The sequence below is a fragment of the Leuciscus leuciscus genome, assembly GCF_965113295.1.
Source record: "Leuciscus leuciscus genome assembly, chromosome: 25".
Classification (NCBI taxonomy): domain Eukaryota; kingdom Metazoa; phylum Chordata; class Actinopteri; order Cypriniformes; family Leuciscidae; genus Leuciscus; species Leuciscus leuciscus.
The window spans coordinates 29,293,229-29,311,037 of record NC_138724.1 but is presented as its reverse complement, the minus strand read 5'-3'; the positions used below and the strand labels follow the sequence as shown (position 1 = coordinate 29,311,037).

Here is a 17,809-nt window from a genome sequence, read left to right as displayed (position 1 = left end):
GCTCCTGGCGCAGAGGGCGGAGCTTTAAGAGCTTGTGTGTGTGTGTGTGTGTGTTTTAGCAGCTCCGATTACCTCTTCTCAACATGTGCTGCGTCTCAATTCGCCTCCTTATACTACGCCCTAAAAGTATGTACTCTTTTTGTGAAGAAAAAGTAGATACTTTTGAGTGTGTATCAGAAGAGTAGATAAACTTTGGGACAAACATCACATCATACAATTGCGTTTAACGGTTGCTCTCTGTCATCCTGTCACTGTAAACTGACCTGTCAATCATCTTTTCACAGTTAAAATCATCCAAATTTCATTTAATTTCCAACCGTAACAGAGAGAAAAGCAGAAGAACGTTGATCTGCAGTCGCGGGTCTTTCATGCGAGACTCTCCTCATATTAATACATTATTAATGATGCATTTAAAAGTTAATGGCCAAACGGATCTTTTTAAAAGTCCACATTGTTATTGCAGATGAAATATGACATGGAGAACATAAAATAAGTATTTTTTCTATCAGGTTAAACTTTGATTAGTCACTCAAACCTTTATCTGAACCTCTCACCGTTGGTCGCGCATATCCGCCATGTTTTGTAGTTTTTAACGCTTTTTCACCTCGTGTTTGTAGTTCCTCCTCCAAATCGCAATGGATTGTGGGTAATATTAGCTGCTATAGTGAGCACGGATCCACACTTCGAAAATCCACCAGAAACAGTAGATCATCCGGGGATAGTATGGACATGCACATTTGACTCACCCCCTTTGTTGCATGTTCCCGGGGGCGGGGTTTATGTTAATTTTAGGGTTGGTGATGTCACTAACCCGGGAGGAATGTCGTGTAGTCCTTTCCAGCCGTTTGTTGTAGTCCTTAAAAAACTATTTCTTTAAGGCGAGACACGGCAGGCAAAAACAGAGATTTTCATGCAGTGGTCAGTTTCGAGATTTTGGGCTAGTTTACTCCTTCAATATGTGTTCTTTCAAGCTGCTATAAAGAAAATGTTGAAAATATATATTAAGATGTTTATTTTATTACATTTTGTTTACTTGCGGCAGTGAGTTTCTCACCAGGAAGTTATCATTCCAACGTGACTCGCCGAGCTCTGTCTGTTCACTGAAGTCTGTCATGACCGGTATCATTGTAAAGTCTCCAGCACAACGCTATTTAACCCAAATATGGGCATTTCCTTTCTATCAGTAACCAATCGTGAATGTCCAAAGGGGGATTTAGAGCTAATGATGAAATCTCATTTAGAGCTGTTTAACTCTTTAAATGCCGTTTTCTCAAAATTTGTTTTTCATTCTCCAGTACAAACATCTCAGTCTATGTACACCAAACTCTCAGTCTCCAGTTATACACTTAGCAGTATTCTGAAGATATTTTCAGAGGAATTTGTTAATAAATCATTCCTGGCCTGATTTATGTGACATTTTAATAAAAAAAAATATGGCGAAAATAAATTTTTAAGGCTATGGACAGTATATTTTGATTTCCAAGGCAATGAAAGCACATCCTGAAATCCCTCTGATTTTTTTTTCATCTTGTGTGTAAACAAAATGAAAAAATTATTTTGCTCCTGGCTTTATCATATGTTCGATCCATCTACCGAAAAAATATGCAAAATTGTGCATATTTAATGAGATAATGCCTAATTTGCATAATTAAACATACAAATTTCTAAAACTTGTCACAATTTTTTTTAATATACTTGTATAAGTAATCAACTGAGGAAGTTTCATGGTGATATATATTATTTACAAATTTGACCCTATTCACCTGGAGTGTCTCGCCTTAAAAAGCAAATATCTCCCTTTGCTTTGAACTTTGAGCGCCGTAACTTTGCAGATGTGGTTTATGCTCAAACAGCAACATTACACACTAAAGGTTTCTAAACAAATTCTACAATATTCACTCATGACAGTAAAATAGGGCATTCTAAGTAAATCTACTGCAGTATTTCCTCTCTCAATAAGTAGAAAATGTGTTTAACACCCAGTCATGCTTGAAAAAAAAAAAGTAATATACTGTGAAACCGGTATAATTCTGAAAAATACCTTTGGTCACACCGGCCAGCACTAATGTGAAGGTGTGTGTGTGTGTGTGTGTGTTCTCTCACCGGGGTGTTTGTCCTGGACGCAGCGCAGCAGCGAGTCAGAAGGTGTCACACACACGAGCTGCACCTGATCCTGAAGGTCCAGCTCATACAGTCTCAGATCCCACTGAGTGTCCAGCAGGAGCAGCTTCGGCTTCACATCACGACCACCGGGATCTGACAGATCTTCCCACAGGAAACTCAACGGCACAAACAAACACTCATTATAATGATAAATATTAATGTTCTTAATATTATGTAAAAATAGAAATTGTATAAACACTATATTTATTAAATTGTTATAAATAGTAAATATACCAATATATTATCATAAATAAATGTAATTATACTGCACACATTAAGTGTATTATTATTAAGTAATAATAATACATAATGATGATAATAATAATAATATGATAAATTCTTTTTTAAAATAAATGATACAAACTTATAATGAAAATATATTTATTAATATTGTTATTGTTAGTATTGTTGTTATTTTGCGTGTGTATATGTATATATGAGTGTGTATATATGTGTGTGTGAGTAAACATAACTGTGTTTGTGTGTGTATATATATATATATATATATATGTGTGTGTGTGTGTGTGTGTGTATATGTGTGTGTGTGTATATATGTGTATATAAATATGTGTGTGTGTGTGTGTGTGTGTGTGTGTAACAATGAAATAAAATACAGTTATATTTTGATATACTTCATAGTAGTTTACATGATTAACAACAACAGAAGTTTAAAATATGACTTATATACAGCTGCAATTAACTGCAATGTTACATATACCAAATGCATAACTATTACATGTTAAGAGTGTTTTAAGTGAAAGACTCACTCAGTGCAGGAGTGCTGTAGTGTGTGTGAGGATCTGATGCTCTCAGAGATGTTCCTCACGGTCACTTCACCTCCAGCATCCAGACAACACAACACTGACGGGCCTTTACTGAGCCTGACCCTCACTGTGTCCTCAACACCTGCACACACACCCGAGTCCTCAACACCTGCACACACACCAGTGTCCGGCAGCAGGTCCACCTCCAGCGCCTCTGTCCTGCTCAACACCTGCAGCATCTCGAACCGCTGTCAGTCACTCAGGAACAACACACACCCTTCATCAGGAAACACAAACCAAGAGACGATCGAGATGGAAAAACAAAGTCCTCAAAAAACGAACTAAAGCGTTCGTTCTAAAGTCAAAACACCAGCCTCCATGATGCCAACAAACCCCAGCTGATCATCACATGCGCATCACGTGAACAGCAGGAAAACCAGTCAAACACAGCACCCATTTCCTTTTACGTAATTTCTTTTGCAAATAATATTTAATTGTGACATGAAAAGTCAAAATATGTCATACTAGTTGTATTTATGAGACGAAAAGTCGAAGTTATGACATATTAAATCGGAATTATGATATATAAAGTTAAAATATGACATACTGATTCATATTTATGAGATGAAAAGCCGAAATTATGACGTACTAAATCGAAATAATGAATAATTATATTAATGTATATTATATATAATTATATTAATAATAAATGTGTAATCTCATAATTATGACTTTTATATATAATAATAATTTTAACAACGTGAATGAGCGACTACATTAAATAATTATTTGTGTTGCCAACTTGCCACTTGCTCAAATAGCAAAATAAAAACTCCACAATAGTGTTTTCACAATTTTAAAAAAGAGGGGAAAAATAGAGAGATTGATATCGCCAGTCGGAAGAGAGAAAGAAAGATGTCACTCCCAGAAACACCCTCACAGCAGCGTTAACTAGTTTCTTGTAATTTGATGCAAAGGAATACAAGGTATAGTGTTATAAATGTACATATACATAATAAAAAATAAAAACTTTGAAGGATTTACGATGTTGATGACCGTTAAAACGCGTCATCACGAACTATTTTCTGCTCGGCTGTTGATCGCTCTGGTCTGACTCTCTGTGAACGCGGAAGAGCAGAAGCGCGTGACCGTTGAAGCAATGGCGATGGACCGGACCGGACCATGGAGCTCGTGTTCGGACTGCTGAACCGAGTCTGGATCCCCACGGGACTTTCTGACTTGACGAATGACAAGAGAAGCAATAAGATGGAGGAAAAAGCGCTGGAGGTGTATGGTGAGTAACGATGACCTTAACAAAGATGTACTGCGGTGTTTCAGGGTAACTTACAGCGATGGTGTCAGCTGGAAATAAATACCATGGTACATTTGACAGATAACGTGAACCATGGGACGGAATCATTACCGTATTCATATAACAAATACCTGTTACTTCAAAGAATACCATGATATATTACTATGGTACATATTCATAATACAAAACATGATAATATCATGGTACAGTGCTGGTGTCAGGTGTAAATACCATGATATTGTATTTGTATACAATGGTAAACATTACCATAATCATATACCATTATATTTTCCTGGCTGGTACTTTAAAGAATGCCATTGTATTACCATAGTACATATCCACAACAACAAAACAACAAGGTATTACCATGGTACAGTACCAAAGTTTTGAATTTATTAATTTGGGGATTTTGATGGAAACCAAGGTAAATGTTAGATTTCTTCACAGATATTTTCCTTGTTTTTGTGTGATTCTCTCTGTTTTCACAGACGTGATCCGGACGATCCGTGATCCGGAGAAGCCCAACACTCTGGAGGAGCTGGACGTCGTGACGGAGAAGTGTGTGTGTGTGCAGGAGCTCGGAGACGAGGAATACCTCATCATCATTAAGTTCTCTCCCACCGTCCCACACTGCTCTCTGGCCACGCTGATAGGTGTGTGTGTGTGTGTGTGTGTGTGTGTGTGTGTGTGTGTGTGTGTGTGTGTGTGTGTGTGTGTACATGTTTTTCTATCCCGGTGGGGAATTAACCCTGAATGCACACACACTCATGGGGACTCATGTCACTGTGGGCCTAAACTGAGGAAACAAGATTATAAATCATACAGAATGAGTTTTTTTTTAAATGTAAAAAGTGTGATGGGTAGGTTTAGGGGTCGGGTTAGTGTGTGTGTGATGGGTAGGGTTGGGTTAGTTTGAGTGTGTGTGTGTGTGTGTGTGAGGGGTAGGTTTAGGGGTTGGGTTAGTGTGTGTGTGATGGGTAGGTTTAGGGGTTGGGTTAGTGTGTGTGTGTGTGTGATGGGTTGGGTTAGTTTGAGTGTGTGTGTGTGTGTGTGTGTGTGTGTGTGTGATGGGTAGGTTTAGGGGTTGGGTTAGTGTGTGTGTGTGATGGGTAGGGTTGGGTTAGTTTGAGTGTGTGTGTGTGTGTGTGTGTGATGGGTAGGTTTAGGGGTCGGGTTAGTGTGTGTGTGATGGGTAGGGTTGGGTTAGTTTGAGTGTGTGTGAGGGGTAGGTTTAGGGGTTGGGTTAGTGTGTGTGTGATGGGTAGGTTTAGGGGTTGGGTTAGTGTGTGTGTGTGTGATGGGTTGGGTTAGTTTGAGTGTGTGTGTGTGTGTGTGTGTGTGTGATGGGTAGGTTTAGGGGTTGGGTTAGTGTGTGTGTGTGATGGGTAGGGTTGGGTTAGTTTGAGTGTGTGTGTGTGTGTGTGTGTGTGTGTGTGTGTGTGATGGGTAGGTTTAGGGGTCGGGTTAGTGTGTGTGTGATGGGTAGGGTTGGGTTAGTTTGAGTGTGTGTGTGTGTGTGTGATGGGTAGGTTTAGGGGTTGGGTTAGTGTGTGTGTGATGGGTAGGTTTAGGGGTTGGGTTAGTGTGTGTGTGTGATGGGTAGGGTTGGGTTAGTTTGAGTGTGTGTGTGATGGGTAGGTTTAGGGGTTGGGTTAGTGTGTGTGTGTGTGATGGGTTGGGTTAGTTTGAGTGTGTGTGTGTGTGTGTGTGTGTGTGTGATGGGTAGGTTTAGGGGTTGGGTTAGTGTGTGTGTGTGATGGGTAGGGTTGGGTTAAGTTGAGTGTGTGTGTGTGTGTGTGTGTGTGTGTGTGTGTGTGTGTGTGTGTGTGTGTGTGTGTGTGTGTGTGTGTGTGTTGGGTAGGTTTAGGGGTCGGGTTAGTGTGTGTGTGATGGGTAGGGTTGGGTTAGTTTGAGTGTGTGTGTGTGTGTGTGTGTGTGTGTGATGGGTAGGTTTAGGGGTTGGGTTAGTGTGTGTGTGATGGGTAGGTTTAGGGGTTGGGTTAGTGTGTGTGTGTGTGATGGGTAGGGTTGGGTTAGTTTGAGTGTGTGTGTGATGGGTAGGTTTAGGGGTTGGGTTAGTGTGTGTGTGATGGGTAGGTTTAGGGGTTGGGTTAGTGTGTGTGTGATGGGTAGGTTTAGGGGTTGGGTTAGTGTGTGTGTGATGGGTAGGTTTAGGGACGGGTTTGTACAGTTTAAAAAACATTACATCTATGGAGAGTCCCCACAAAGATAGTGTGTGTGTGTGTGTGTGTGTGTGTGTGTGTGTGTGTGTGTGTGTGTGTGTGTGTGTGTGTGTGTGTGTGTGTGTGTGTGTGTGAGAGAGAGAGAGTGAGTGTGTATGTATGAGTGTGAGAAATGATAAGACCAAACAGTCATGTGACCTCAAACGTTCATCACTGCACCTCACAGATAGCAGACAATGCAGAAAACACACACACCGTATCTTTTGTTGACAACGACACAATCACACTGTACTAGGGGCCGCAACGACGCGTCGACGTCATCGATTACGTCGACTATGAAAATACGTCGACACGCATGAAATGCGTCGACGCGTCACATTAATTATTTACGTTTAAATATCGAGTAATGGCGGCTTCTGCTCCCTCTCATGGTGAAAATGACAGACCACGATCATCCAAAGTATGGGAATACTTTAAACTACGGCCGAACAGAAAGGTGCTTTGTTCACTATGCAAACTATGCCCCATTCGGCGACGATAAAATGGACTTTAATTTATAACTTAAACTTAAATCTGTTAACGAAGCTTTCAGTGCATTTGCCAGTTTTTAAAAGTTGTGTATGCACATGTAGACTAGAGACCTGCACTCCCGCGGGACACAACGCAACAGAGTGCGGCGCGGGAACATAGATCTGATGGCCGAGTGCGGGCGCGGGCGGTAATGCACTCGTGTGTGTGTGCTGGTCGCGGGAGAATAAAACGATTTGCAGGACTCCCGCAAAATAGAATTATCTATAAATTGAACATCTAAAAACGAATAAATTGTCATTCATCTGTTGCACAAAAGCAACAAGAACAACTAAAACAAAATAGAAACGATTTACAGGCCAGAGTCTCTATCTATTTATAACATGTTTGCAGCGTTGAACAATGTAACCAATCACAGACATATGTGTTGATTTCTTGAACGCCAATCAGATGCATTTAAGATAGAATCCCCTCACCGCTCAAAATGGACTTTTTGTTCAGTGCTGAATTCTGCATACTGGCAAATCATCTGATTAAAGCAAACAAAGTGTAGATATTATGAAAGATTCATTGTGCCGCCAGTTTCATTTATAATAACAGAGATTTGTGAGATCACGATGAACTGAGATGTCAGCTTTTTAGGAATTATTAAGGGAGAAATCCGTCCCGCGCAGATGTCTAATGTAGACTTTAAAAACAAACGACTAACATTATATTTAACAGTAGCCTAGACTGCAATCTAGTGTATGTGAACCTTTTTGCAGATAAACACAAGTGCATTTTCGGACAAGTTAATTGAGTAAATCATACTCCCACTACGGTAATTAATAACAGACTATAGTAAACACATTTCCTAAATAGGCCTGTGTATCTTACATTTTATGAAATAGTACCATTAGTTAAAAATAAAGTTTAAAATGCTTCCTGTTCGCATATTTCATAATAAAATGACAATTACCCTTTCTGAAATAATTTTTTTTTGTCATCATTTATAGATTTCATGTTAAAATAATATACAGATGCACCACCCTCTTCAAAATACAGCTGATATATTGTTGTACTTATTATTTATTGGAAAGTTTGCCAATGCATAAATCAGCTAATCCCAAAAATAATCATTAGATTAATCGGAAAAATAATCGTTAGATTAGTCGACTAATCGAAGAAATAATCGATAGATTAATCGACAACAAAAATAATCGTTAGATGCAGCCCAACAGAGAACAAGAACAAAACCAGCAGGCCTGTCATAATTATTACATAATTGTTAATCCATTATCTTGACCGGCTTAAACACTTCACAAGAGTAAAGACACGAGACAGACTGCATTCAGTACAGGGTCTGATCAGAGTAATCTCTCAGATTATATATATATATATTAATCTACACACGAGCTGAAATTTGCTTTCCCACTAAAAATGAACAGGATTCAATGCGTTCTGGTGTTTGATGATGCAGAAAACATGCTTATGAAGCTCTAACGATCAGATTAATGTGAACAGAGTTTCATATAGTGAACCTTACGAATAAATAATTGTACTTATTAATCATATCAATCCACAGCAGGCGATAGTGGGTGAATCTTATTTCACTTCAAAATCAAGAGACATAAAAAAATGGTTTTGCATTAAGAAAATTACTTATTTTGTATTTGTGACATTATTTTTAATAGTAATAAAAATTCACAACACAGTGTTTTATCCTGCATAAATTAAAGGAAGAACGACAAATACTACCTTTAATTAAAATAATAAATAAATAAAATTATTATTAATAATAATAATATATGTGAACTTAAATAAGATATAATACATTAATGAGAAATTAATTCCATGTTATTCCATGTTCAAATAAATAAATGTGCAAAATGATCAACATTATTAAAAAAAATAATGATATAAACAAATAAATAATAGCTCAAATCACAATGTTGCACAAATCTTTTATTCTCTTTAACCTTGTGCTGTATTATTATTTTATTTTTTATCCGACGAATCTTTTGCAAAATGCCATAATATTGATTTGAGCTTTTATGGGTTCTGGTGAAACTCTTTTATCATTTCTTGAGCTCAGAATCGTTCTTGTTCCTCGATTCGATACGTGTAGAGTTTAACTAGACAAGACTCGCCTCATTATCCGTGCGTGACCTCGACCGGCTGATCTCAGGAGACCCGAGGTCACGAACACTGTGATGGGTCTCTGAATAAATAAAATGGTAAACTGTATATTAAACTAACCATAATTCTGACATCTAACCTTTACTTCTCCTTTAGGCCTAACATTCTAACATTTGAACAAAATGCACTGTGTGTTCAGAGACGCTGGCTGGACCATATCAAAAATATAACAGTCTAGAATATTCTCATGACATATTGAGTAACCAACTGAACTTAGATTCGCTTCTGCCTAGTAACAGTAGGGTTTGCATATGAAGAACCAATCAAACTGTAGGAAAATTATGTAATGCATCATGTCGGTTGTGCCATACTCCTGTTCTATAAAACCTGTTGTATTGTTTTTTGCTGGTGAGATTTATCTGAGATCCTCCGGCCGTGATTAAAGCACACTCGAGGTACTTAAGCCAAGTCACCTTTATTTATACAGCGCTTCTGACACCACAGATCGTTTCAAAGCAGCTTTACAGAGATAACAGGAAAATAATGCAAATAGCATAACAGTCACAGCTTAATGGTGTTCAGTGATGGTTCATTTCTGTTTTAAAAAAGTTATTAATTTAGCTAATATATATATATACACTACTGTTCAAAAGTTTGGGGTCAGTAAGATTTTTTAATGTTTTTAAAAGAAGTCTCTTCTGATCACCAAGGCTGCATTTATTTGATAAAAAATCTATAAAAAAAAAAGTAATATTGTGAAATATTAAATGACTGTTTTCTATTTGAATATATTTTAAAGTGTAATTTATTCCTGTGATCAAAGCTGAATGTTCAGCATCATTACTCCAGTCTTCAGTGTCACATGATCCTTCACAAATCACTCTATATGATGATTTGATGATCAAGAAACATTTATGATTATTATCAATGTTGAAAACAGTTATTTACAAATTACTAAAATAGAAAGTTCAAAAGAACAGCATTTATTTAAAATAGAATATTTTCTAACATTATAAATGTCTTTACTGTAACTTTTGATCAGTTTAACTCATCCTTGATGAATAAAAGTATTGATTTATTTGATTTCTTTCCCCCAAAAATAAAATTAAAAATACTGCCCCCAAACTTTTGAACGGTAGTGTGTATATATATATATATAGCCACTCTGGAGAAAACTGTAATAGGACCAGAGTACAAACAACAAACTGTATGAAATGAACCCTAATGTGGGTAAAAGTTGCATCTCTTCTGTCAACAATCGCTGAGATCAGATTATATGTGACCCTGGACCACTAAACCAGTCTCGAGTCGCACGGGTATATGTGTGGCAATAACCAACAATACATTATATGGGTCAAAATGATCGATTTTTCTTTTATGCCAAAAATCATTAGGATATTAAGTAAAGATCATGTTCCATGAAGATATTTTGTCAATTTCCTACCATAAATATATAAAACATTTATTTTTGTGAGTGAATGCTGCACAATCATGACCATAAATGCACAACTTTAAAGGAGATTTTTTTGCCTCAGATTCCAGATTTTCTAATAGTTGTATCTCGGCCACATATTGTCCTATCATAACAACACATACATCAATGGGACGATTATTTATTCAGCTTTCATGTGATGTATAAATCTCAATTTAAAAAAATTGACCCATGTGACTGGTTTTGTGGTCCAGGGTCTCATATAATGGTGTCAATATTGTTGAATATTACATTAAGTGTGTCCCCAACTAAGCAAAAAGCCAATGGTGACAAAAGTGTCGAGGAACCAAAACTCCATCAGTGACCCTTGAGAGAAGCCAGACTCAGTCGCTCAGTTCTCTGGCTGACGAGCGATCAGTGTATGATTATGATTCACACAGTATTATTGAAAGAAGAAGAAATCTCCCACCACTGCTAATGAAACCCTTCTGTTATTCCCTGTTCCTGCAGGTTTGTGTTTACAAGTCAAGCTTCAGCGCTGTCTGCCGTTCAAACACAAGGTACGTCTCACCGCTAAAGCTCAGAGGTGTTCAGAGGTCTCCTCGGATGTTTGGATGATCTATTATTAGCCGTGTGGAAATGGGAAAGAATGGGAAGAGTAAACAATCTCCTCATGGCATGTAGGCTTTTAATGAGACGTCACATTAATGAAAGCGAACGTGACGGCTGTTGTCGGACTCTCTCTCGAAGCCTTTCGTGTTTCTGATGTCCTTTTCTTTCTGGTGTCTTTTTTTATATCTGTGGCTTTCTTCCCTTCCAGCTGGAGATTTACATAACTGAGGGAACGCACTCGACCGAGGAGGACAGTGAGTGTTCGTCTTCATCACTGCAGTTTCACACGACCCTCCGGCCCAGACCTCCTCTAGTGCATCAACACAAGCTTGTTAGATGTGCTCTTTACACTCTTCATTAGCAAAGCTCACGGCAACTTTTAATCTGTTTTTGTTTCTGGAAAAATATAGCGTTTCTATATTTTGTATTTTAATTATTTAAAATTAAATATGTGATTTTATTTTTATAATTAAAAAAAGTTTTATTAAATTATAATAAAATCATATATATATATATATATATATATATATCAAATTATTTATTCATTAATTTATCAAATTTATAAACAAATTTAAAATATTGTTTTATGCATAAATAGACAAAGCAATTTGTGAATTTAATAATTATATACATTTTATTTAATAATTTTAATTTTAGTTAAATATATATATACACTTTGACATAATTTAAAAAAAATATTTTATTTCATATATATATATATATAAATGACTTATTTTTTATAAAATGCATTAATTCATATATAATTTGAATAATATATATACAACTTAAATAATTATCACTAATTCATATATTTTAATGATATATACAATTTAAATAATTATCATTTTTATACGTATATTTAATTATATATATATATATAAACATATATAACTTGTTTGTTTAAAATGCATTAATGTAATTGATATATTTTAATAAATACAATTTTTATCATTTTAATTTTCATATTTTAATAATATATAACATTTAAATAAATGAATTAATCAAATATAATGATGGCAAATGAGACATCCATCAATAAATAAATTAAATAAATAATTATTTTACAGAATCTTTAGCCAAAATTCCAAAAAATTATCATCCATTGACAAAACTGTTTGATAAAGTGGGAAAGGAACTCTTGGATTATTGTACATCTGTGTTTGATCACTGACCCTCGATGATAATCTCCCTCAATATCGTCTGCTTGTTTGTCCCGATCTGCTGGAAACGTGCGTCCGTCGTCCAGCGGGAGATTAGATCTGTGTGAGAGTTGCTGAATCTCTTAACTGGTTCTCCTGTGTCCTTCTCTCTCAGTTAACAAACAGATCAACGATAAGGAGCGCGTGGCGGCCGCCATGGAGAACCCGAACCTCCGGGAGATCGTGGAGCAGTGTGTTACTGAACCAGACGACTGACACACACACACACACACACAGATCATGTCTGATGAAACTAGACAACTAAGCACAGCAGGACTTTTGCCAGACGAGAAGTTGCCTGGATGAAGGAAGAAGATCTTTCTCGTTCGTTTGTTTCATTGAAGAGCAACGTTCCTCAAGCTGACAGACAAAACACACACTTCCTGGGCAAACAATCATGTTGCAATGTTGCATCAGCTCATGAAAGAACACCTTTAAAGGTTAGTTCACCTAAAAACAGACTAACCCTCATGTCCCCAAACATCAGACTTTTTGCCTGTGCAACACAGATGATGTTCAACAACATCTGAGCTTCTGTTTCCGTACACTCAGAGTGGATTTGACTATGAACTGCTCAAAAAAGGCACAAAAAACACATTAAATTGATTATTTATGAGCAAAAATAGCAAAAATATATGAGGAAAAAAAAGTGCACTACTTTCTGACACTATAATGTTGTTATTCAGTGTCAGTGTGCAGAACACAGCAGCTCAGATGTTCTGTCCTGATGTCCGGGGTGTGAGACCACATGAGGGACAGGAGATTACAACACATTTGAACGTTTGGGGAAACAAAAGACTTTAGTTGCCGGGGACATTTTGATCCTGCAGATTATATGTGAGATTAACTCGTTTTTAACGTTTCTTTCTTTCGTTTTTTTTGTGATGGACAATGATGAGTTTGTAAATAACTTGATTTTATAAGGGAAAAGTCTATATTTGTAGAACTCAAGATGTTACGAATAAAACCCTTCTCGGAGAAGTGACGTGAGAAGAGTGTGTTTATGCAGATGTGGCTCCCAGGCTCATGGAAAACATGGAAATATTAATCATGGGGGTTTTATATATGTGTTTTATAGGCCTGGAGAAGTCAATTAAGTTAATAAAATCATTTTAAAAAAATCGTAATTGTATTGTGAATATAATTTTTATTTTCCAATTAGCTGGGAATAAATTTTTGTGAGTGAAATCTCTATAAATTCGTTTTTACAAATGATGTCACAACAGAAAAACGTATGGAAATACATTAGTCAAAGTGTGTGTTAACTGGTTAAATTGAATAAATAAATAATTTAATTATTTCATTCTAAATAATAATTTATGAAATAATTCATAAATGTATTCATATTCAATTGATAATAACATTTTTTTTATACTAAATAACATCTAATTCTTACTAAATCATTTATAAAATGTATATTCAAATAAAAGTAAAACATTTTCATTTTAAATGATAATCTAAAATAATTCATACTAAATAATAATTTATAAATATATTTAAATTGAAAAAAAAATCACATTCAAATATTATTTAATAATCTAATTCATACTAAATTTATAAACATTTCAATTTACATTAAATGTAAAACATTGAACTATTAAATCATAATATAATTTATACTGTATAATAAATGCATATTTACTGTAAATTAAAGAATGTAAAACATTTAAATATGAATAATAATTTAATTTATACTAAATACTTTATATATGTATATTTAAATAGTAAAAAGTTTAAACAATAATAATAATAAACTAATTCATACTTAATAAATGCATATCCAAATTAAGAATGTCAATTTAAAATATTAAATGATTACAATAATAATAATAATAAAATTCATACTAAATGTATATTTACATTTAAAATTTTTTTTAAATAATAATATGATTAATTATCTTTAATAACAAAAATAAATATTTGATCATTATTTTACCCAGAAGCTCTTGCTCTTTGGATGCTGTAATGACAGAAGATGCCAGATGGTGGCGCTCAGCATCCTCGAGAGTTCACAGCCTGACACGATCCCACGGCTCATCTTTATATCGATTCACACAGAGTTACTGTACATTACAGGCTGAAAACTTCTCCTTTTACACTTTTTTTTTGGGAGGGTCACTTCAGATCAAAGCCTTCTTTAAGGTGATGAAATATTAAATGTTAAATTCCTCTGGCCAGCTTTAACATCTCCAGTCAAGCATCAAGTATTTAACAGGCTTCCGCTGTCAGACATTCAAGGCCGCTTTAATGAAGGCCTCATTTCCTAGAGTCCGATGTACGAGACCCGGGACGGTTGTAACACTTTTAGCTCTATAACTCGCTTCACTTTTTAGCTTCAGTTGTCAAACTTTTATACAAAGTACCCACACTTGTCCACTACAAGTGGAACCAATTCAACCCTCAACAAGAATATCACAGACCTCACAAAAAAATAAGTTGTTGAACGAACTTGATTAAATTAAGGAAAACTTTTCCACGAAAATGAATTACATTTTTCCAACAAAATCTAATTTGTTTGAAATGATTTGTTGTATGAACTTAAATTCATTTAGTCATTCCTGCTAGATAAAGTTTTGTCAGGTCGACTACATTTAATTTTTGCCCTGCTTAAATCGGCAACATTATAATTTTAGCTAATTTGTTATTTCCAATGATAGAAGCTACAAGTGTTCAAATTAATTAAAACCACTTTTTACAGAGTAATTTTGAATAGTACTCATGCAGGTCTGTGGAAGAGGTTTAAGAGGCATGTATAGTAAATATACTGAGTGCCCACAGCCCTAGGCTAAACACAGTCGCCGCTCTTCTGCATAATGATAACCACACAATTCAAAAACATTACAGAAAGTCCTCTAAGTTTCTAACATAACTGAATATTAAACACTAACATTAACTAACAACATCTTTCCATTTACAGAAAAACACATAAAATAACACTTTAATCCCTAAATTTACCCTCCTAGTGCAGTCCCTTGCAAAGCATGCTGGGAACTACAGATCCACTGCCCAGTTAGATGTCAACAAAAATGATTCATGTAGTTTTCACACAAATTAATTAAGTAAACTTCAGTTTTAAATATATTAGGTTGATTGAACACAATTAAATTAAGTTGTGACAAAATATTAAACAATTGTGTTACTTTTGCTTATTTTGATTCATTAAGTTTGACGTGTGTGTGTGTGTGTGTGTGTGTGTGTGTGTGTGTGTGTTTAAATTTGTCTAATAGAACCAACTTACTTAACAGTCCACTTAATAATAACACTAGGCTCCTACAATGTACTATAACATCTTTATACATCTTTAGGTCTGAAAAAAAAAAATAAACCACATCTGTGTGTGTGTAACTTAATCTACGGTAACGCTTTATTTTACAGTGTCACATATGTTACATGCAATTACTATAGTAATAACTATAAATTATGCATAATTACATGCAATTAACCCTTTACCAAACCCTCATCCTAACCCTATAGTAATTACATGTTATTAATTATTATTTCTCAGTACTTAAATGTATAATTACACTATAACAATGACACCTTAAAATAAAGTGTAACCTAATCTACTAAACAAACGTACTTAACGGTATACTTAGTAAACACTACTTTGGCTTTGAGTTGTTAAATTGCTCCAAGCAAACCACTTCATATAAGACACTGGCAGAGACACTTCTGTCACTCTTTCTTTGCTATGCCCTATAGTCCAGTCATTTAAAGCCAGAATGGGGGTCAACCTTGAACAAATTGCAACAGAAGCTAACTCAACCGATTTTGTGTCCTCAATATGTCCTGAGTAAGGAAGAAAAAAGCCCAGAAGAATCCCATTATGGGAAAGTTTCGAAAAAGACCCAAATACGCCTATTCATTCTTTTACTTACATGAATAGGGTAAAAATGTTAACCTTTAGATATCACCATGACAATTACTGAGCTGATTACTTACATCAAGACAAACAAAAAATGTATTACTGTACAAGTTTTTTTGAAATTGTTTGTTAACATGGACAAACGGTGCATAATCTAATTATGTATGTGCTAATTTGCATAAATACCACAACAGATCTAAACATTGGGTATAGCCGGGTGAACATGTCTTGTTGAATCTTGTAAAACAGTAAAATACTTAATGTTAAGGTCTGACTGGAACCCATAGGCTACCCATGAGCATTAATACATAGAGTCAGGAAGAAGTACTTTAAACCAGCCTTTATTAATTATTATTGCAGAGATGGGGTTTGGGGCTGGGTCCGTGGGACTGAAGCCCCTCCTTCTGAAAAGCACACTGTGCTCTGATTGTTCGGCTGGAGCAGTGTGTTGTGATTGGTCGAGCGCTTCGAGTGTGTTTGGGAAATGTCCCGCCCCTTACCATAACCACCAGTTTAACACACTACTAACTAACTCAACCAGGCCCCGCCCCTTTATTATGTGTATTAATTATTATAATGAGGAATATTGAGACGTGTTCGTTCCCGGAAGAAACTCAAGACTACAATGAGTTCAGAAACACTCAAAGAGAAGAACTTTTGTTGAACAGTGTACAACACAGATTGTTTCAAATAAAAAATCAGAGTGTTAATGTTATAATTCATAAAAAATAAAAAAAAAGGTCCCATACTATGGTTACTTAGTTTGTTCCAGATTAAAGACTAACTAGTGACTAGTGAGTACTGAAACAATGGACATTATGTTTCAAGAACATTTTCAAAGAATCAAGACGCGTCTCTGGAACACTTGATTGTGATTGGTCGATACAGTCACTAAGTAATCAGATATATTTTTGCATAAGTGATTTCCTTCATAGCTGCACTGCTTAGATGCGTCTCATAAGCCTCGGCTTTCAGTCTGGAGTCACGAGCTCTGTGCATAATTTGTGAAAGTGTTTCTTGACAATGCTCTCATTCCCAATTCTGGGTAATCAGTCTCGCTTCCTCAAGGAAAAAGTCTTGGCTGGAAACTCGGAGACATGTTATCTCGTAAGACACACTATGAATGACAAATGAAGGCACTGAATCCACTTCCGCCTCATGGGTTTGAGTCCTAAAACCCTGAAGAGTGTCAGCATCCAGAGATTCCCTTGGCAGTCGTGCTTTTCAGTTTATGAGCATATTAAAGATGACATATTATGCTTTTTTCAGCTTTCTTAATAGTGTGTAATGTTGCTGTTTGAGCATGAAAAAGTTCTTCTCTATATCAGTGTCAGTGTTTCTGAACTCGTAGTCGCGAGTTTCTTCCGGGAACGAACACGTCACAATATTCCTCATTATAATAATAAATATGCAGAATAAAGGGGCGGGGCCTGGTTGAGTTAGTTAGTAGTGTGTTAAACTGGAGGTTATGGTAAGGGGCGGGACATTTCCCAAACACACTCGAAGCGCTCGGCCAATCACAACACACGGCTCCAGCTGACCAATCAGAGCACAGTGTTCTTTTCAGAAGGAGGAGCTTCATAGAGACAGGAACTAAACTGGGGTGTGTTTCCCGTACAACGCCGTAACTCGC

The 17,809-nt window shown here is 35.9% G+C and overlaps 2 protein-coding genes across 2 annotated transcripts in view; one reads left to right on the top strand and one right to left on the bottom strand.

Annotated features, from left to right (window-relative positions):
* spg11 (SPG11 vesicle trafficking associated, spatacsin) overlaps window positions 1–3,354 on the bottom strand; it is a 53,030-nt gene extending 49,676 nt beyond the window's left edge. Inside the window, exons 1-2 of the mRNA XM_082160608.1 lie at window positions 2,931–3,354; window positions 2,104–2,279 (exon numbers count right to left, since the gene is read on the bottom strand). Of these exons, the coding sequence (XP_082016734.1) occupies window positions 2,104–2,279; window positions 2,931–3,166 (412 nt within the window). The 5' untranslated portion in view covers window positions 3,167–3,354. The remainder of the gene's footprint in view (window positions 1–2,103; window positions 2,280–2,930) is intronic.
* Window positions 3,355–4,042: 688 nt separating this feature from the next.
* ciao2a (cytosolic iron-sulfur assembly component 2A) lies at window positions 4,043–13,438 on the top strand. The gene is made up of 5 exons (XM_082160799.1): window positions 4,043–4,221; window positions 4,728–4,892; window positions 11,011–11,060; window positions 11,321–11,366; window positions 12,427–13,438. Exons 1-5 carry the CDS (start codon window positions 4,110–4,112, stop codon window positions 12,525–12,527), a joined length of 474 nt encoding a protein of 157 aa, XP_082016925.1. The 5' UTR covers window positions 4,043–4,109; the 3' UTR covers window positions 12,528–13,438.
* The last annotated feature ends 4,371 nt before the right edge of the window (window positions 13,439–17,809 follow it).